The sequence below is a fragment of the Danaus plexippus genome, chromosome 11 (assembly GCF_018135715.1).
Source record: "Danaus plexippus chromosome 11, MEX_DaPlex, whole genome shotgun sequence".
Classification (NCBI taxonomy): Eukaryota; Metazoa; Arthropoda; class Insecta; order Lepidoptera; family Nymphalidae; genus Danaus; species Danaus plexippus.
In genome coordinates, this window is record NC_083544.1 from 9515879 (window position 1) to 9538781 (window position 22903).

Consider the following 22903-nt stretch of genomic DNA (forward strand, 5'->3'; position numbering starts at 1 on the left):
CCCACGGTCCAGCATTACATCCTACAAACTGTTAAATATGTCTTTGTCCATAATTAAACCTCCCTTGAGATACGATTATCATCATTTTAAGATGACCTCTCCTCAGACCTGAATTTGTGGCGACGAAAGCACCTCAAGATAACGGGCTCTCGATTGAAAAATGAATTTGAGAACTGGCCTCTAACCGTAGAATCAATAACGTAACTATCGAATCGAGAACTTCCTCTTTTCTTCCTAAAGTCGGTTGAAAAGCAGCCGGAGCTACTCCTTATGACAGGAAAGCGCTTGGGAATTTCCGATCAGTTGTTTCTTAAATAAGCCGGAAAACCTGTCACACGGACTAGAATGTTGAGACAACGTATGTTTCCACATGCATTTAGAGAAAAGCTGATAAATAAAATTATAGGAACATAAAAATATTGCCAATAATGTGAATTGGCAATATGTTTACGTTTGTTAAATAAATAAATAAAAAAAAAACATTGTATATAAGAAACCACTTTATTTAAGTAAATAATTGAACAAGATGATATTCGACATGATAAATATACAGCGGTATCCATCATTCACTCACTCACTCACTCGCTCACTCACTCGCTCGCCGGCATATCGGTCACTCAGTGCTGGATACTCGCTTACATCTCGTCCCTAACATTGATTATCTAGTTACAAAAATATAAATTTCAATATTTCTTCTCAAATAATAACTTTACACTATACTATACGCCGGTTCCTGTGTTCTGTAACACCTCGTGTCTAGGAACTGTTCCTATCTTTTATCTATACATGTGTGTGTGACGTCAGTTCAATATATACTTTTAAATTCTTCTAACAACTGTCATCACAATCATTTTTTTCAATTAAAATTTTGTATTTTTAAATAACTTAATGAAAAATATCGACACAGATCCATTCATATCGATATAGACGTTGGGTGCTTTTTTCATATAAAAGTGGTTTTTACAATTTATTTGTATAAAAAAAATTATAAGGACTATTTTTAATATCAAGCGTGCAGTACACTAGTAACTTAATTGGAGGAATTTTATAACAAACACATAACAGTAACAGAGAAACGCAGTTTCAATAAGTCTATCTACTGTTATAATGAGTATCACCGACCCCCCCCCCCCCCCCCTCCGTATGTAGCATGAGTAGTGAGAGCACACGTCGGCACCCACAGGCAGTACCGCACCACACTACATACAAAGAGCGGATGCAGGGGAAGACCGACGTCGCTTAACTATTCTTACATTAGTCTCAGTTAAAATCGAAGATTACACTTCAAAGCACCACATGAGGTCGACGACCCCGAAGAAATCATAACTAAAGTTCCATACAAAAATTTAAACTTTTATATAACTCCTTAAATAAATGGTGTTCTAGATATTATTTCGTTCAATCACACATCGCTCGTTTCGTATTCATCTTACAAGCTAAGCGTAACGTTTCATAATAAACGCGCGTAAATATTTAATTGAGCACAACTATAAAATAATAAGAACCGGAGGCGCGCGGTACACGCACTGACATCAACAAGAACCGATCGCCTTTGATGTTTGTCGAACTCTACACACGAAAAACAAGGGCTCGTGCATAGCTGTGGGCGTCAAGATGCACCGACAGACGAGATCACGGAACACGGACGACGGAGGAGCTCGGGCACCGGTCCAGTACTAAACGCTCTCACGCTGTCACAATTCAGCGATTTAATTTTTCCTGCCAGTTTGTTCTTAACGCACACGATATAATATCGCGAGATGATTCCGCCGACATCACGACGAGTGAAACTATTATTTATGTTCATAGTTTCCTTTAGAATGAAAATTTGCCAGCAACTATACAGACCAGACATAATGCAAACGAGATTAAACCATGGATGACAACGTGGAAACGAACTCTCGTATCTTATTCATGAAATGACATAGAAATATACATATATAATATACTCGTTTGTGTACATGTATGTAGACATGTATGTAGAAGTGTCAAGAGATGCCGGTCACGAGTCATGCCAACTTTTAATTTTTATATTAGCTATTTTGTTATAACCATATAGAGCAAAAATAAAATTTAATAATGCCGGATAAAACCAGTTTAACAATTTAGCTATAACATTAATTTGGTTATCTTGAGATTCATCTGTTCTCAAACATCTCGTGTGCGTCAAGTCGCGTCCTTCCACGTCTCGTGCTGTATCAATCCGTGGTCAGTTTATGACGTCACAGCATCATTAGAACCTAGTTATGTAATATTCCGCGGCGGTGTGTTTATATATGAGTAGCCTCTATTCAAAGAAATCTGTAAAATATTTGGCACGTATCTACATCACGCGACCGTCGCGGCTCGCTTCGAGACAGTCGAGTGAAGGCAGTCTCAAACTTGTAAACTCTCTCAGCCTCGTGACGCGTGCGCGAGCCTATTACAACATATACAAGTAAACTTGAAGCAGCACCTCGTGTGTGGACTGTCCCAATGAAGCGCCGCGAGGACAGAATAGTCTCAAGAAGCCGGCCAGCGACGCGCGGCCGACGCAGTGTTAATGAGCAGGGGACCGCGAGTCGCTGGTTCGTTGTATAGAACACTCACTCGACATCACAATACAGTGTTTGAAACTTGATATGTTCTCATTCCGCTCCCACTGTCCCAAATAACTTAAAAAGTACTGGGTGTATGGCTGCATGTGTATGTGTGTGTGTGTGTGTGTAGTCTAGTTACAAAAGACCACATGCAAGTTCAGCACACTTCAAGGCGAGTGGAGTGTGCGTGTGTGAGTGTAGTGAGAGGAGTGCTGGAGGTGGTGTGTGTGTGTGCGTGTCGTCAGTCGCGCGCGTGTGTGCGTGTGTGTGCGTCTCTCGGAGGCCGCGCCAGGGAGTACGTTTCCGGCTGGAAGGTCGGCGGACACTGCAGGTGAGGATACTGCTCCGAGCGACTGCTCTCCTGACACACACACAAATACAATATATCAATGACAATCCGATTTTAAATAAAATAGTGCCCGGACCTGACAGAGACGTTTATATGATAATACATGCATATATTGAAGGGCGTTCCGTGACAGACTAAGACAGATGACTAAATCCTCCACGTGTGCTCGTATGTTCCACGATAATATTAACAGTATAAAGGCCTTACGAGGGAAGGCTCGCTGTAACCGCGCGACAACGCAGCTGTCTTATGCTGCTTAAACTGTTAGTGTTCGTGACAAAAGAAAAAGAACCTTCTGATGGATTTCATGAATCACGTTATAATTATATTGTTTGGTGAGCGAAGTAACGTTACCAGCTGGTGTAAGGCAGGTCAGGGACGGCGGTCGCCGGGGCTCCGGGTAGTTCAACACATGTATCATTATCATATATCGTCTCTGCCGTGTCAGGACAGTTCAACACTCACTTGTCGCACGAGGTCCCGTCTTGCTCCAAACATGAGCCGTAGCCGCGACACGCCCGTCGACACGCTGCTGACGATACATACAAACACACGTCACACACACAGACACACACACACACACCCGACACACGGCACAGTGTACACACACTCGCTACATTGCGTCATGTGTGTGCGTGTGTGTTTGTGTGTTTGCGTGATTTCTCAAACAAAACAAAACATGTAAAAATGATATAAAACAAGAGAATAATGAATAGGAAACTATCATCATTATGTAAGATTAAGATAACCATACTGAGTTACTACATTTCCAGACGTTGTCGGGTAGTCTGCGAACACACAAACATACAGACAAAGACTTACTCAGAAAATCTCTTTTAAAGTTTTCAGAAAAGGAAAGACGAACAACGTCAATTTTAAATTCAATCAACATATATAATGTTCAGGATTTTAAGTTTATTAATTTTAAGTTCTCTAAATCAAGTCAAATTGAAACAATTACAATGCAATCCATATTATATTATTATAGGTCACATGTACCTGTCGGCGGCCGAGTGCGGACCGTGGGAGGAGCCGGACACTATCTGTAACACACACACACACACGATCACTACGGAACATAACACACGGACGCACAACATAAGCACGACAAGAAATATTCATAATGAGATCTGAGACTTTGCGACCATTCATTTAAATGAAAGTATTATTTTTAATAACTACATACTCCCGAGGTTTCGGTTATTCTTGTCAATCTGTCGAAGCAAACTTTCGATAAACAAATCATTGATATGCTTAAGAAAGGATTGAATTTTGTACCCGCACCATCAAAATTACTGTTCGGAGACATTATCTGTAACGTTGAGACACATTTTCATAAGAATCAGGTCATGAAAGAAGAGTCTGAAGCAACCCGGCAGGATGTATCGTGTGTACTGCGCCGGAGCTAATTTCCTCCACAAAACATCTCTCGTCAAGAATCAGTTGCACACAAACAGCTTCGCAACAATGAAGACCCGACTATCCTCCGTGCAGATAAAGGGAACGCGACCGTAATAATGGATGCGAGTCATTATGATAAAAAAATAATTAGAATTCTGTCGGATACTTTGATTTAAAAAAAAGTTTACAAAGACCCGACCAGTAAAATTTCAACAGATACAAAATTCTTAATAAATAAATAAAGTTCTAAACTTAATTTAGATATCAAATCACTCGTACCATCGTGTGCAAAACCACCTAAATTGTATGGGTTCCCTTACGCCTAAGTATGAACCAGAATGACTCACAAACTTATAACCTGGCCAAATTTCTTTCAAAGATATTATCACCACTCCGGGGCCACACAAAGTCATGTGTTAAGGATTCCTACCAGTTTGCTAATGATATAAAACATCTAAAATTGACAGACAGTGACAGTATTGGTCAGTTTCGATGTTCAGTCACTATTCACTAGTCTACCTGTTCTTGACTGCGTGGAAGTTGTAAGAGGTAAGTTAAAGGATAACAACATGCCTATAGAATATGCAGAGCTATTAAAGCATTGCCTAACATCTGGCTACCTCATGTGGAGGGATGAATTCTGAATACAAGTAGATAGAGTTGCAATGGCTTGACCGGTCTCCCTCGTAGTCGCTGATATGTTCATGGAGGATTTCGAGGCACGAGCCCTTTGCTCTCCAATAAAACCTTTTATATATAAACGGTATGTAGATGACACTTTCATCATATTAAATAGAATTAAAACATCTGCTTTTCTTTACCACCTTAATTCTATCAATAGCAAGATTCAGTTTACTATAAAATTAGAGACAAATAATTCTTTAGCTTTCCTTGATATATTTGTCGTTAGGAATCCTGACAATACTTTGGGACAAACTGTTTATAGGACATACTGTTTTTATACACATACGGATAGGTATCTCCATGGTAACTCACACCACCACCCCATCCAAATAGCTACCATTGGCAAATCTTTGTTACAGAGAGCCCAACACCTTTGTAATGTTGACCATCTAGAGGCCGAGCTGTAGCATGTAAAACATGCTCCCACCACCAACGATCTGCCCGCGACTCACCAGCATCGCAAAAACTTGAAGCCACCCTCAGTTGAGCGACAACCTGTCATATTACCATATATGAAGGGAGTTACTGACAGAACAGGCAACATATTGTAGAAGGTTTCGATCAAAACGTTATACAAACCACATAAGAAAGTGAACCAATTCTTGAGACCAATCAATAGTACCATTTCTTTACAACAAACGGGTGTATACAAGGATGAAGGAACACGTCTCAGCCATTAAAAATAGGCGAGCGTCGATGTCAGCAGTGTGTGAACGCATAAGGGACAAACCAGGCAACTACAATCGGTTAAATAAACCACCACATCTCAGAACATGGTGACACAGTAAGCGCATTCTGCCGGCGTGCGGCATCCAGAAAGTTAAGAAATGCTACCGGTAGATGATAAATAGCAAGACCATCTGACAAACATTCTCATCTCGTCTGCCCGTGACCACGGTTGCTGAAAAGTAACAGAAACGACGGGAGTATGTAGTGTTTTAAAATAATAAAATACGCGTAGTAACCTGAACAATATTAGTTTGATAAATAATATTAACATTTATTTTCCGCTAGGTTCTACATTACATAACATACATCCTTACCGAGTCAGTCCGGCCGTCTCTCTCGTCCGGATACACGAGGGTCTCGTAACTGGAACACGACACGGTCATGTATTACGACATCTGATGAAAATTTTTCTGATGGCAATAGGTTTCATAGTGATTACTTATTAGCATTATACTTATATGACACTTGCTTTATTGTTGATTCATGCGTGCACGGCACTCGACTGTTCTAACGATCCTCAATAAGTAATTTCGACGACCATGACCCCTCTTATTTCCTTTCTACACATATCTGGGTGCGTCTCTGCGCCGCCAGCTAACTGAGCGCGACACGTCACTAGTATTCTAAACCATCGAACCGCTTCCGATGACGTTTTGTATTAACGAGATAGATAACGAGCCAACACCACGAGGAAACTTAATGTAACTAACTAACTCTCGGTTACCGATATACCAACAACACGAGGGTGATGTGGTCCACTGTAAAGTTATTGAGAGATCTTCAAATTTATAATTACACTTAAATAAACATGCATTGTTTTAGGGAACTCACTTGGAACGAACTTTGTATTACGCAAAAAAATATAAAGAGAAGGAAATTGCTACCAGAACTCAATATCCCACCAACAACCCATGGAGATATTAACTTCCGCACAGTGGGTCTACATCGTAGGCCCGAGCCGCCGGTCGGTGACCGTGAGGACATTATCAAACTGTATCTATGAACAGTCGCTCACCCATCCTTGTCAGGGACGGAGACCGGTTTGTTTCTGTCTCTATGTTCGGGCGCCAACTCTCCGTAGATGACGTCGGGCACTATCCGGTCGAGCCGCCGTTGCAGCTCGCCTCCCTCCCCCTGCGCCCCCCTGCCCGCGGCCCGCGCCCCCCGCTCCACTCCGAGCAGCACGCGGCCGGAATACAGCTGCTGCCTCTCCTCTGCCTGTTTCTGCAGCATGAACTCCTCGAGCGTCACGAACCCCGCCAGGCTGTCCGGCTTCGACACCTTCGGCTTCGGAACCTACAACGATGCCCTCAGTTACCATTCCATGGATGCCTCTCGAGTTTTCCCCCCTCCCACCATAAGAAAAGAAGACCTTACTCCATACGAGTGGGGTTTACAGACAGATATATACCAATATATTTTTATAGTTTCTACAATCGCTTCGTGAAATAAAAGTTTACAATAGCTTTACTGCTTTTTAAGCCCTCGTTACCGAGCTGTATTCGATAGCTTTCAGTAAGTTTCGGCTTGCACGTGTTCCATGATGCGAAACAACATTACCACGAAAAATAAATATATGCCGTCCACAATGTGCAACCCTCATAGACCGCGGACGTAATGTGCGACACTTGACGTAAGGATGCAGAATATTAAAATCACAATTTCTAGTGATGCAGTGTCTTAGAATAATCTACACGTCACTCGGTAATCATTCCCTGTACTTGTAACACGACGCACATGTAAATAATCATTTTTTTAACATTTTAATTAATTTGAATTGAGAACTCGTTTATAATATTTTCAATTTTGAGCCAGTCCGCATTTTTTTTCGAGTTATCAAATTACAATATGCATTGAGGTTTTAAAGATAATAAATAGGTTCGTAGAGAATGAGATCACTGTGTATGGAGTCGTGGCTCATACTCCAGACACTTCAACAGCTTGGTATGAATCTGTTTGTACATATGTCGCACTGTCACCAAACACGACAACGAGTCGTCTGTGGAAGGTCAGGCGCTCGCGGCGGCCACGTGTGTTAGAACTACAAAGGCTATAACTGCTGTTAAAGAGATAACATCGGAACCTCATCAGGAAGCAAATAATTTTATAGCGAGAAATGAACATCGCCGCCCGGACGCTGTGGTCTGTTATATAACAAAATGGGAAGCTCGGTGCTTAGCGTCGATGTACCGGACGTACTTTGAAATAATCTTTACAATTGAAGAGAGTGGAAACGCGAGTTTTGATTTAATTTGAATCAGTTTAATGTCGCTAAACATCTTAACTATATATATTTATAAACAAATAAAAAATACTTTAAGAAACGTTAAATCTATGCCAACAACGTGTCGGCCTGCATCGAATCTCCAACCTGACACATAAGGTTTTGTAGCTGGGTTGTAAGTTGACTGAATAAAAACGGTTTTATTCATCATTAACGAAGCGTCTCGTGGAACTTCCATTACGGAACTGCTCTCAATATTAAAGTATACAGTACCCGATACTTAGTAGTAGAAGGCGCTATAAGCAGTTGATCCTGACATGTGTCGTACAAGGAGAAACATTCTATTGATACAAGTTAAGCTTGAACTCCTATGGAAGTAGTTGCAAGTGTAGTAGTGTCTGAGGCACTGCAGGCTCGCGGACTCGCCGAGATCGGTACCTTGCGTGTGTCTCTGATGTTGATCTCCTATAGTAGGGGAGCCCATAATGCTAAATGGGGATTTACTCGAGCGTCGTAAAGACCTATTGGGTTGCAAAGCTTAGATGATAAGAAGAAAGAAATGTTATAAGATATATACCTTTACATCGGTGGGGGAAGCGGCTATAGATTTTTAAATATGTAAAAAAAAACTGTTGCATGGACATCCTCGAGCGCGTCAGATATTGATAGCATCAATCCCCTACGTATTTTTAATAATGTACGTATGTTAATCTGATCGTTTGCATGATGCGGGTGGTTTTATGTAAGGGTTGAAAATGAAAAAAAAAATTATCGAGCGCGTCAGATATTCTAAGGGAGTGTTAAGTGCACCAAAAAAAAGCTCTCATTCACTAATCTGACAATTTCGATGGGACGCAAACTCGCGGCCATTTTCATAATGTGCAAAAAAAATTCTCCATTTTGAAATACTCAAGCGCGTCAGATTAAGATATACATATATGGTTCATCTTTATGTTCTAAACGTACTGTCTCAAATTTGACGATTATCTAGAGGGATTCGACTGATCTGACAAAAAAAATTAGAAAAACGGTTCAGCTTAAAGGCCATCCCTGCAACTTCCCGCTAATTCCATTCCTGGGCGCTTAAAATTGTACTTATGACATTTTTGAGCTCAAAATATAATTTTTGTGATATTTTGAGCTCGCTGAGTTCAAAGAAATAATATTTCTATGCATTTGAGCTCTCTCAGCTCGAAAGTCTGATAGAAGTTTCATAGAACACTATTTTTGGAATTTTCAAACCGTAATAACTTTTGAATGGATCAACCAATTTTCACGCGGTTGGCACCATTCGACGCAATTTTATCATCCTCATGAGTGATTTTCAGGTTTTAATTGATCGAACCGAAATTTTTTGAGTAATCCCGAAAAAACACTTTTTTCGGTTTTCTTTCGTTCATGATATCTCTCGAACGAATCATACGATTTTGACCGGATCAGCGACCATCGGCGTGGTTGTTTAAGCTTAAGGGCGGATTAATTTTTGAAGTTGATCGATAAAGCCGTTTAAAAGTTATTCCAAAAAAAACACTTTCAAGAATATTTTTTTCATTTTTTTAATTTTTTTTGAACTTAATTAATTAATAGCAGAAACCAGAGTGGGGACGGAGTGAGAGAGTAATAGATAGAGAAAGAGTGAGAGAGGAATAGAAACGCGGAGAAGGAAATGTAGGCATCACGCAGCTGCACGCATTTAACTTTATCGACGAATTTTTGTTATTTCGGCTTGCGGAAATCGTCAGATTATATATTTTTCATTATTCTTGAATTATTTCCTTCAAAATAAAAAAAAATTTAGCTACGCTCGAGAATGTCGAGATAACGTTGTTTTTTTAACAACTTTGTTGCCCTCCCCTTTCTTTACGTCACTCTCAAATTGTCAGATTAGTGGAATATATACTTTTTAGGATGTAATTAACTCACCCTACCTTAATCTGACGCGCTCGAGAATTTCTGATGGTATTTTTTTTTTTAACTTATCTGATCCTGTATCCTTCATGGGCGGCCTTATACATGGGCCTCATGTTTTGTGGAGGTACTTTACCGGGTACAAGGTATCCCCCTGTATATTAATCTGCCGCGCTTTAGTAAATCCCGAAATCCCCGCTTGGGCTCCCCTACTACTACAAACACTTAAACAACGTTTAAACTGTGTACGATATCTAAAAATTTGCAGCGAGACACATCACTGGCGGGTCGGCTCATATTGGCGGGAGGAATACCGGTCCCTGAATACTGAATGCCCTGACAACCCTCACAGGAACCTCAGCCAACATATTTGAAACTTTTCAAAGGAAGTCGCACAGCATCAACCAGACTCCCCGAACACAGGCGATATTCTGAATACGATTCGTGTCTTTCGGCAAGGACGACTTTTCGTCAGTGACGCTCGGAGTGTCTACTGTCCTCAAGGATCGCCACACGCGGTGGGAGCGCGTGTGCTCCCTGCCGGCTGCGGGAACACATGAGGTCAATAGACACTTCTGTTCGACTCTGACCCTCACACGCGACATGTTTAGGGGATCAGATCTCCAAGAAAGAGGTCATTGTACTGGTGATAGTGATGTTCCCACACTAAAAACTGTAATGGCAATGGTCAATTTGCATACGATCTATACCCGGCGCGGCTCGGGACACACCTGGATGGTCGGCTTGGTGACGAAGTCGCTCTTCTCGAAGTCCAGCAAGTTGGGGTTGGACGCGTGGATGTAGTTGATGGGCTTCGGCAGCTTCTTGCTACTGGAGGATGAGGGGCGGGGCGCGGGCGGCGGGGCGCGGGGAGAGGGTAGAGGGGGCTCCGCGCGGCGGTAGCTGCGGTAATGCTCGGTAGGCACGGGCACGCCGGACGGTTTCTGCAAATATTTAAGAATCGTCTTAAAACATTGTCACTTGTGATCGAATTGAACTGTGAGGCGACCAACAGAGAGGACATAATCCCCTACCTTGGGCGTCTTGTTGTCGTCCTTGGCGCGCGCCCGTGAAAAGAACCTGAGGTACTTCCTGTCGAGGCTGGTGGCCGCCTGCTGGCTCACGTTCTCCTGTGACTCGCTCCTACTCGTCCGATGCGTTAACTTCTTCAACGATCCAAACTTCGACTTCTCCTTCTCCCTCTCCCTCTCCTTCTCCCTCTCTTTTTCCTTTTCTAACCTTCTTTCCGATGTTTCTAAGTCCGATTCGGTTTCGGAGTAATCAGTTTCCGAAAACTGTTTCGATAACTCCATCTGCATCAAAACACATTTAAATGCTTTAAATAGAGTCAACGAGGTGCAGTGAGGTCTATAAGGCTTTTAGGAATAACGTTCAAGAAACTTCTTCTGTTAAGTCGGGCGGGTGTCTGTAGTACTACCCCGTGGATTTAGTATACATGGTGTATTACCGCCTCGGAGAGCAGCGACGGCAGCAGAGTGGCGCGGTGGATGAGACCGATCCAGGCCAGCATCGCCTCGCGCGAGTCGCACGCGAAGTAGAAGGCCGTCCCCGTGTGGTACACTTTGAAGGCGTGCGCGCGGGACTTGACCTCGGCCGCCGCGCACACCGTGAACCCCTCCAGGTAGATCATGCAGGCGGCGCGCGAGCACTCCGCCGACCGGTAGGCGTACAGCAGGTTGTGGGCCAGCAGCAGGTGGCGGGAGGCCCAGCGCGTGCAGCCCGTGCCCGCGCCCGCCCGCACGCGCTGCACAACGCTGCCGCAGGCGCCGCGCCCCGACAGCAACCGCGCCGGCACCGACCGACGCTTCACCAGCAGGGAATTTTTCTTTTTGAGACTGCGGGCCTTCGACGAGGGGAACAGGCCTCGCGGGACCCCGCCCCCGCCCGCCGCCGCCCCCCCGCCCGGACTCGCCGCCGTCACCGTGACGTCATCCTTCCGTGCGGCCGCGCGCTCCGCCTCGCCGTTGATGGCGGGCATCTCGCGCCTCTCCGCCGACACCAGTTTGATGTCGTGTTTGGTGATGTGTCTCAACGGCACAGACCCCTGGAACGAGATCGTCACGTATGTTACATTCAGTCGTGTCGGGAACGTTCAGGGCCTCGTGGTTAACGATATCTCACCTGCGGGATGTCTGGCCTCAGGGCCTTGAGCGGGGAGGCGTCCCTAGACTCGGCGGGTCGGGTGAGGACGCGCACTGGAGGGTACTGAGGAGCGTCTCGGGGAGGAGGGCGAGGCTCGCGGGGAGCAGGAGGCGCGGGACGATGAGGGAGGGAGGGGCGAGGTGGGGGGGAAGGAGGACGGGACGGGTCCGCCGGACGGAAGCGTTCCGTGATGCGAGGTTTCGTTCGTCTGAAATTATTGAAATGGTCTTCAGTTCGATGAATGTAATGCGACAAAAACATCACTTTCATCACATTCACTTAGGAGACACGAGACCATATGAAGCGATGGACTCGGCTTGGAGACTGCTTCAAGTATCAGACTGAACCGGAGTATAAAGATAAGAAATACGAAGAGGGATATAAGACATTGATAATGAAGGTCTCGACGGTGAACGCAGCCTAGAGCGTGCTCTCTTATCTCCCAGCTTTTTGAATCGTTACAGTATTTCTTTACCTCTAAAATGGATTGTTTAATTCAGATCTTTAGTTGAGATAATACTCATTGGCATCTCATATATATACTCATATATATTCTCAAAACCGAAGACATTCTGGAGGCAAAATTATCAAGTTGAATGAGAGAAAAAGCTATGGACCAGAATAGTGCTTGTCTTTTAATAAATACATAAGACACTTGAATTTATCAGAATAACCGCCACGAACTGTTCGGACGGAGCAACAAGTACCGGCATAGTAAAAGCCGTTCCTTACCTCATGGTTCCAGCCGCTTGTTGGTCGTCGCTGCTCGTGTCGTCCCCGGCCGCCTCCCTCCTCCTCCTCGCGTCCTCCCTGCCTCCCTCCCTCGCCCCTCCCGCCGTCTCCCTCATCACCTCGTTGACCGTCTCCACTATCTCTAGCTTCGTGTCGTCTTCTGTGAACGCGTCGTTCTTGTCGTCGTCTCCGTTCGCCCGCCGGTTCCTCTGCTGGATGGCCTCCTCTATCTGCGAACTGGACTTCTTGAAGTCCAGTATCTGCCCCGCCTTCTCTGTGTGAGGCGGGGCGTCCGTGACTGGAGTGGTCGGGGACTCCGGGATGGTCTGCGCGGCCAGCGACCCCGGCTCCGAGCTCGGTTCGAAGTCGTAGGCGGGGGTCGAGTGACTCTTGTCGAGCTTCCCGCGACACGGCGAGGCGGCCGGCGGCCCCGCGACCTGGCCCAGCTGACCCAGCGGCCGCGGCACCACCAGGCACGTACGGGGCCGAGGAGACAACTGCAGGCCCGTACTACACGACACGGCCTGTGTCCACGGGATTCGTCATTATACAGACACTATACAGAGACTAAAATATTGTGACAAAGACGACACATTATTATCGGACCTTATCTCTCCGATACAGGGCGTTGTCACCGTCGACACATGCCAGCCGCTGCTGCTGCAACTGCTGCCATAACTGAGGAACAGAAAAAACGAGTTTAGCTGACTCCCAGCCGACCACGCGTTCACAATCAACGATCAGTCGGAAGCAAACACGGTACCTGGTGGACGGCGAGCGCGTGACTCGCGGCCGCCGGCGTCTCCCCGCTCACTGAGTGACGACGGACCACCGACAGGCGCGGCTTGGGAGGATACATACTGCGGGGACACGACACGTACAGGACTAAGGGTCATAACGTGATACTAAACTTCAATTGGAAGGTTTCGAGGAACACGTACCGCGCGGTGTCCGGCAGCAGTAGGAGCGTCGGCGAGGCGGGCGGGGAGAGAGCGTCGCTGTCTTCGGAGGACGGGCTGTCGGCGCGGGGCGGGCGGGGAGGGGAGCGGGGCGCGGGGTGCACGGCGCCCGACAGGGGAAACTCCAGCTCGTACCGGTGCAGAGTAAAGGGAGCGTGCGGAGGACGAGGACGGGCCCGAGCGCGGGGCGCGCGGAGCGGCGGAGTGGGCAGGGCGGGCAGAGCACGCGCCCCGCGCCGCCGCAGCTTCAGCGCCAGGTCTCCGCCCCGCGCCGCCCGCGTGCACGCCGCCTCCACGGCCTCCCCGGGCCAGCCCACCACGCAGCGCCCTCCCACCTGGACGATCTCGTCGGCCTCGTGCACGAGCCCGGAGGCGTGTGCGGGAGACGCGAACCTGATGTGTGCGAGCTGGTGGTGCCCGCAGAACGACGGGACCACCTCGAAGCCGAGCGCGCGCTCTCCCTGCACCAGCGACACCGAGTCCACCCGCGCCGGCTGCAGGATCATGGGGTCCGACACGTCCTGCACACGGATACATACCAACAATCGTATGCTACATAGCGCACACTAGTGTAGAGGGAGTATAATTCTGTTTAAATTAGACACTCCGAGTTTTAGTCAGATACAGATGTTGTATGTCGCGACCTGTATGATGTAGTCTGCGAGTGCGGCGAGGGCGGCGGCGGCGGCGGCCACGGCGCGGGCCGGCTGCTCCGCGAACCTCTCCCGCTGGGCGCACGTGGCCGCCTCCAGGGACAGCTTCAACAGGGCAGCCTTCCGTGCCGCGAGAGGCGAACCCGAACACAGCGGCCAGCTGCGCATAAAAAACACACTTATCGGAAGAAACGGGGTACGGTCACTTCACTTACGGAACCTGGACATAGATACAACGACGACACGAAGACGACTGGAACCTCAAAAGGTTAAAAAAAATATATGATTTTCTTTATTTTTGGTATCCGGCCAAAATATAAATCCTTTCAAATTGTTAGTGATATAAACTTAATTATATTAAAAATAGAAATATAGTTAGGGCGATTCCTAAAACTTGTCACAGTCTATTGTCTGTGACAAGTTGTATTTTTGTGTCTGGTGTCTGTGGTGCACGTGTTATATTTTTGTCTGGTGTCTGTGGCGTCCGTGCTCCCCTCACCGGTCCAGCCAGCACACGAGGGGCTTGACGGCGTGTACAGTGCGGGCCACGTCCGCCAGCGAGTCCGTCTCCAGGCGCGCGTCACCATGGTAGCGCAGTGCGCGGGCCAAGGACTGAGCCGCCCCGGACACGCGTACCGCCAGCTGCTGCACGCACTCGCGGGACGACTCGTAGTGCTGGATAAATGACAAACACGACACATATATAATATACACGTATTAATATATATAGTAAAGTCAATCTATCTACTATCAAGTGTATGAGCGTTGTATGTGATTTATTTCCACAGGAAGTCCCCGCTCTGGTTATTAATTAAGTTGTTGCGTGACACATGGGGTTTTTCGTATTGTATAGAACACTGTGACTTCATCTATCACTGGTTCCTGAAGTATGAGGATACCTCAGGAACAGTTTAATGAATCTGGTGGTACAGTGAAGTGAAAACAGATTACTTTGACATAATATGAGGGAATGGTTGACAAATTCATTCATAGTGATGGTTAGACATGTTCATAACAACGCTGGCCTCACACCAGATATGTGACACAATTGCTATCAAAACCAAGAAAGGGACATAATATGATCAATACATTGAAGGATTATAAAGTATAACCGTCCCTTGAACCCATTAAAAAGTCAACATAATAATTACAGCCGCCTCCCCCTCCCGCTGAATATATGGTTTACAAACAATACTTTCAGTTTTATGAATATTTTCATGATTTATTTTCTGTATCTTTGTGAGTTACTTCTTTTACATTCAAAAGGTTTTAATACAAGTCTCATGTGAAGATCCACAGGTTAATATATTACTTCATGTTTCCTTACTGACTCCTCCCACAATTTAATTGAGAAGAATATTATTTTCAAATTATGACGATTCTGACATTTCATCTGTGAGCAGCTTATTATTGAATTTAAATGAAGGCAGAGCAAATGAGAAAGAAGACTTTAGCATCATCATGTAACACGAGCATCACCAACCTGCGATCCCTGGCAAATTAATCTTTGGATACAAGTTAAGTTTTAACTAATTATGGTTACTACACATTTAGACTGTACCATCTCTTTCATCTACTTCCTATCACTAAAGGTTGTCTTTCAGGGATTGATATTAGCAATAACATATTTGCCAAGTAACTAACTCCCAGCTACTGATGATGATACAAACAAATACACTAATGACAGCAAATATAATGTTGTGACTCTGCTGCGTCTTATCTATTTTCCATTTGTAACTTTACTGTCCAAGCTTATCTTATCATTTCTAATTTGTGCTACAATATGTTTGTTAAACTTTGGTTTTATTACAAAGTAAAAACCATACTTGTCTTCTATTTTGACAAATTATTAAGATATTTAAACATAAATAAATTATGAATAAAATGAGATTCTTCAGTTAGCATGCATGAAACCCCTAATTTTTATAATCTATGACTATTCCGTAATGTAACTGATTACGTACAAAGTTTCGTAAGTGCTCCACAGCCTCTAATATAAGTTCCTGGTGCCCAATGATATGAACGCCTAGATATTCTAAGTCATCACAGCGCATCGTCAGCAGTTTCGAGCCATTGAGAGCCTTCTTCTGTAGCTCCGGCACATACTGGGCTACTTTCGGTCCTAGACCTGTAATAACAAAACACCGCCACTGTGACTCACCACTCAGAATTCAAATGTAATGTAAAACGATTTTACAACAAACCTGTTAACCAGTCCGCTACTTGCTCTGGTGTCCATTCCGCTATGTTCAAACTGCCCATTTTGTTATCTACCCGTTTTATTTCCTTCTCTTTTATAAAACATTTTAGGGAATCAACGGAGATAATCTTCTCTCGAGTTAACCGAGCAATCAACCTATGTTTATTGTCACAATGTGTCAAACATCAAATGTCATTTTGACATTAAAGCATTTAAAGTAAAACTATTACAGATATACACATAATGTCTACAAAAATGTAAACATTTTGGAAAAAATATTGTATAGTAAGTTTATTCATATCGTTTTAAAGCTTATTAAATCACACAATAATGTTTTATTTTTAGAATGGAATCTCAAATGTTACAACATTAAATTCACATTTTTTGGTTGTAGTCACTAGATGGCGTTCTATAATATGGTTTTAACATCTCAAATTAGTATCTACGGCTGCCACCTTTTTTAAAACATAGTATAATGTATTTTTCTTAAAACTAATATAAAAAAGCCTTCATCTTTGTTAATTCGGTAAAGTTTACACTTGTTTCTAACAATAATAATTTTCCATATTACATGCATCTGAATAATCAACAAAAGACTGCGTATTTTTCTTTTTGATTATTAATTTTTATTTTCTTTACTTTTCTTTACTTCTTTCTTAACATTCTACATATTAATAAGTTAAAGATAAAAATAGTAGCTATAAATCTAGTTGTCAAAATCTTTCCTGTAAAAACTTTTTAAATACAAATGTACCTTCTTACCAATTTAAGAGAGGAGTGGAGCTTTGTCTTATTATACTTTTTAGTTATTTTTTATAATTCTTTATATATTTCCAAAAATATTCTGTATTCTGTTAGTATCATAGTCATTATTCATAGGTTGCTCTATCTACCTTAGAGCAAAAAATATAATTTTAATCTATCTTTATTTCTGCGGTCCTCTAAAGAGTTCACATTCTACCTATGAATATATCTACCCTCAAAATGGAATTCACAAAAATAAATCAACTTATTTATTTTTAAAATATGTTTCAGAATTATAATTTACCTTAAAAATAAATTAATGAAAAATATATATCTCAATAGCATCTAAATATTGATGTACAAGGAAGGTACACACGTACAGTACTATAATTTATATAATTAAATAGAGGCGACAATAAACACTCCAATTATTTCAAAACCTCGTATAAAACCATGCAAATGAGTGAAGTAAAGAAGAACATAAATACCGTTTTACTATTTTAATATCAAAATAAAATCGCCTATAGTTACCTAAAATACTAACAAAACATCTTAATATGTACAATGAAACTTACCTTTGCGATCAATAATTAAAGCAACTTATTAAAAATGAATATAAATTGATTTTGTTTTCTTAAATATTCGTTTCATATCATTCATGGATGCCATTTATCTGAGCGATACAGCAACTTAGACATCGATCGAAATACACTTAATTTGTTTAAACATTGACGATACTGTCTATAATGGAGTGTGTACACTCACAACAACTAAGTGCTTTCATTAAATTAAACGAAAACCAAAGTAAATTTTAATATCCTAATCAGAACTACATAAGTGTAGGTAGGTGCCCTGTAGACATACGAGTATCAACAGCTCCTCATTGTCTTTGATTAAACCCTCACAGACCGCGTGATACAAGTTTTTGACATTTTTGGCAGAGACGCCTATAATCTAGTTTCTCCCCTCGGAATGTTTGACAAAACATAGCAACCATATTTTTTGAGTGTTTTGAATTCCTTCTTCTTACTTATAATAAACAAAACAGACTTATAGCTAAAAAATATACTACGAGTACATTACAGTAACCCTTGAAATGCCTGGGATTGGCTTAGAAAATTATATAATGGGACATAGAAAATGGCAACCCACGAGGAGTGTAATCACGTAAGAAATAAAAAAATAAAAATATGATAATACACAACTGTAATTCTCTGATCAATATTAAACATGAGTCTTTGTTTGTTTAAATTTATTAATTTCTAAAAAAGTTTCAACAACGGTTATCATAAAATGTTTCTCTCAGAATGAACAAGCAAATTGTCATCCGTCTTTTAACACACACTTTTCGAATATCATAACTGTATTTTTTACAGCGGCCTATCCTAGGAGGCAGGCCATCCCTGGCGACACTACCTGCTACGCTGACGACAACTCAACGAAGTTAAATGCTAGATATCAATGCAGAGGTCAGGAGTCAGGGCTACATCTACTATATGGATCGGCTTAGACTTTAGAGAACAAGGAAAAACAAATAGGAAAAATATCCTACATACCTCTAGAGGGAAGTCATATTCAACATTAGTATTTTACTTTGATAATAATTAAAAAAACAATTCACAACTTTTCTCTTTTATCTCCCTACCTACATCTGTATTAAAATTGATATCGTTAATGCGATAAAAGCTATTGTGGAAATAATACACATTAGTATGTACATATGTAGTGCACACTCAGTTCTTAGTAAGCAAGAAGAATATCTAAAAAATAAATGATCCGTCGATAAAATGTTTAAGAATGGTTACAAAATTAATATGTCAATGTATGTATAACGCGTGTGCTCTACTCTCGTACGACAACAAACACAGTTATCAAATATGTCAAATTCACAACAACACAGCGGAAATTCTCGCGGTTTCTGTGTTGAACTTTCAAAATGAGTTATTCACACCGCCTGCTCTCTTTGTCGTGAACAGACAACAGACATGCTGTCTAATAAATTGACAATGAAAGTTAATTTAGAGACTTTAAAACGCTGAACCTACACGGAGCCGCTACCGATTTGTATCTCTGGTTTTTATACGATTCTAACTTTAGGAGCAACGGTTCTTTAGCGGTGATTTATACAACATAAAAGTTATAGATTGCCTTTTAAACAGTTCGATATTTTTTTATGTAATGAAACAGTAGAACATCGTTACTTTTGGTAGAGGTGACACACCTTTATCTTTTTACGTATGTTTTTTTATGTACGAAGGTTTACGAAATATAAAAATTTTTGTATGTAAAAAAAAATGCCCTTTGAAAAGGTATTAATAAATACATTAAATTTCGATTGACAAGGAATATCGACTGAGGCGGCGGAGTCCGGAGACAGTTCGCTATTAAAACACGTCTAAGATATCGTCTCAGAGGAAGCTGACCACGTGGAATATTAAAAATAGAATGTGTATTGATGTCCAAAACACCTTCGAGATGTAGTTTACAGTACAATAGTGTATAATATTTGCATACAGGAATTATAACGACAGCGGACAATAAAGCAAGAGGCAACTAATACCTTTAGTATGTTTAAAAATAATAAAACATAACGATTATAGTCCGACACTTAACAGTAGCAAGCAAATAGTTAATTTAAAATATACATTTCCTTACAAATTCCGTTATCGGCTATCAAAGTTTCATCGAACCTAAACCTACATCCAATAAAAGAGTTCCGAGCACCGCACTGCTCTAAATACCTCACGATGACTCACACGTCTAATCTCTGTCGACCCTCAAGTTTCGCGTCTTCCTGACTATTTACGTTAAATAACTCACAATTAAAACGAAAGGTGACAAATAACCGCATACCTCCGTCATCTCCGTCTGGTCGTGTTACACATTTAGATAACTGTATGAAAACGTGTCAGGGACGAGAGTCACTAGTAAGATACCCCTGGTAGGTGATGGTAGGTGGACGGGGCGACTTTACCTGTGACACGGTACCTGCGAGGCTCCGGCCGGTGGCGCGACCCGCGCTCCTGATCGTATCTAGTATATTTATTGAACATCACCCGCCACGCCGCCGGGCCGTGGCCTGGTGTCGTATACTGTACTATACTGTAGTATAGTGTAGCGCAGTAGCTCTCTTAAAACCGACAATTTAATACCTCTCATAAAGCGGCGGCGACCGACCGCTCCCCGATAATTTTTCTTATTGTCTCGATAAATTAGCTTAATTAGGGTGTAAAAAAGTCAAGAGCGGAATCTAGTGTCCGCTGGTGGGTGGTCTCACACACGTCACCCGGTTCAAGGTCTCGGGGACGGACGACACACGCCACTCGATCTTATGATACACATTGCTAACATAATACAGGGGACTATCTATTGTAGTGAAGAACATATATGTCTGTATATCAGACGGAATGCGCCACCGCACCGGACTTATGTGTATATAACATACGACGCGCTCAATCAGTATCATTATTCATTAACAATAGTATGGTAGGTCGTGTTTACTAATAGTAATGGCCCCACACTAGCGGCCGGTCCCGGCGTCTGCTGTAGGGGCGCGCTCGTCAGCGGTGGTCAGAGCGACCGCTATCACACACTTTATCTAGAAACAGCGGCTCATAAATTCGGTTCGATGTCCCGGAGATGTCATGTTGATATTTTAAATTCGGTTTTAAAAGTGAGTTACAATAAAACCTATAGGAATACGTAATTTATTATAAAGTGGCCGACGATAAATGTTTTGTTTCGTTTCCTAACTATCGATATTTCATTACGTACCATTTGAATACACCTATTATAAATTTAATATGATACATTTCCCAAGATAAGAACATTTATATTATAATAAATATTTGTTAACAACTTAGAGGTGTATCTGTGTTTTGATGGAGAGTTTTCATTGGAAAAATAGAATCTCTTTACTCGATGCCACGTATAAAAATACTTAAATTAGGAATTAGGCATATTCTTAGGTACTCAATAAAAACTTTGAGAAGACACTCCAAGCTTTTGTTTATATTTTTCTTAGAGTTCCAAAACGGTAAACGAAAATACGCTCGTCTTAAATATATCTACCGATACCTATACCCGAAGAGTGTCAAATATAAAACTCAAATCACGAGACCACACGATCGGTTATCATTTAGTAAATATTTTCAAATTTAACTCGTCCCATTTATATGACAATTAGCTGTTACACATGTTGAGCGACGCTGATTTAAATGTACCTTCTTAAAGATTCAAAATAGAAATGTATAAAAAAAGGCTTATCAAAATATTGTCTTTGAAGAGTTATTTTCCAGAGCGAGGTCATTGCATTCAAATGAATATAGTTCGTGTTTGTTTGTTTGTTGGTTTGTATGTTACCGCATCCCGGGTCACTTCCTCGGTCATTATTCAATGTATTATGAGACGTCACAAGTTATTTTAATCGCCCCAGGCCGCCGCATTAACAGACTGTAATTCATGAATGTATTAAATCAGTCGTCGTTCCAGCACAGCTCGCTCCTCCACCAGATCCCGTCCGTCCGTGATGTATGTACACATCACGGCGTGTCATCGACGCCCGTCACTCGTCAGTTGTTAGGGAAGGCGAGGTGTTCAGGTCTCTTATCTCTCAGATAAGGCGAGCGCCTCAACACGCTAATCGCGTGATTTACAGCTCGTTTTACGACTCCTCATATTAATGCGTCCTAATTACTAACAATTTACGACCCGCCCGACCTCTCTCTCCTTCCGAATGACGTTTTTTAACGAGCTCCTACGATATGTATGGAGATATAATAGTTGTGTGACGTTAATACTTAAACTCGGAATTTATTTATCTGTCAGCACTGACACCTTTTGTTATAAAAAAAATATTTAGTGTTTAGAAAAATAATTAAAAGGCCGCCGAAACATTAAGAAATTAAGTATGTATTTACCTACCTCCGGTGAACAATAGCGGGCTGGGTTGAGCGGATCGCTGGGGGAGAGAGTAAAGAATAGATTACGCTGCAAAGACGATCTGTTATGAAGATTCATCTTATTTTCCACGTTTCAGTTCGTTGACTTCCGACAAAATAATGATTTATAACGCTTCATTCATTTAACGTTTTAAAGAGAACATTTCAACGCGCGGCTTTTCCGCGACAAACATACTATATATATGTTAGTATATCAAACAACTGCTGAGTTCCCCTGAGCTTCTGTAATGCTGACCTCACAATATCTTGCATCGTCTTTTTATTATTATTATGTGTTTCTAAATCACATAAAATTTAAGATTTTTCAGAATTTAATCTCGGAGGTATCTCTTCAACAGATTTTGTCTTGCCTACTAAAACTAAACGTGGAGTTTGTGTTTATAACTAGCGGCTTCGATTCCCGCCTCTTGGAAGAGTTAAAAAAACACTTGAGTGATCATTATATCGTTAATATGTAAATTAGGTATTGTATATTATATTGTATTTGTATGTTATTAATTATTTTTATATTTTTATTGTTGGTATGTAACGAGCTGTTAATTTATTGTGTTTATATCTTCGGTTCGTCTGATCTCTCACGATGATTCACTTCTTAACAATCGTCATACAGAAATAAA

At 42.2% G+C, this 22903-nt stretch overlaps 1 protein-coding gene across 4 annotated transcripts; it reads right to left on the reverse strand.

Moving 5' to 3' along the window:
- Positions 1-482: 482 nt before the first annotated feature.
- On the reverse strand, positions 483-16753 carry LOC116765528 (uncharacterized). Of its 4 annotated transcripts, none has more exons than XM_061521859.1 (17): positions 16586-16753; positions 16346-16509; positions 14881-15056; positions 14373-14541; positions 13711-14249; positions 13533-13629; positions 13376-13447; positions 12770-13293; positions 12017-12245; positions 11343-11939; positions 10909-11187; positions 10606-10818; positions 6758-7038; positions 6057-6105; positions 3928-3971; positions 3394-3457; positions 483-2940 (listed from the first exon to the last, which is right to left on the reverse strand). In XM_061521859.1, exons 1-17 carry the CDS (start codon positions 16641-16643, stop codon positions 2821-2823), a joined length of 3675 nt encoding a protein of 1224 aa, XP_061377843.1. In that variant the 5' UTR covers positions 16644-16753; the 3' UTR covers positions 483-2820. The 4 variants fall into 4 exon arrangements, 2 of the variants coding, with proteins under 2 accessions (XP_061377843.1, XP_032510899.2); XM_032655008.2 differs by having other exon boundaries at positions 3394-3460; XR_009752720.1 differs by lacking the exon at positions 6758-7038 and having other exon boundaries at positions 2907-2940.
- Between the last annotated feature and the right edge of the window lie 6150 nt (positions 16754-22903).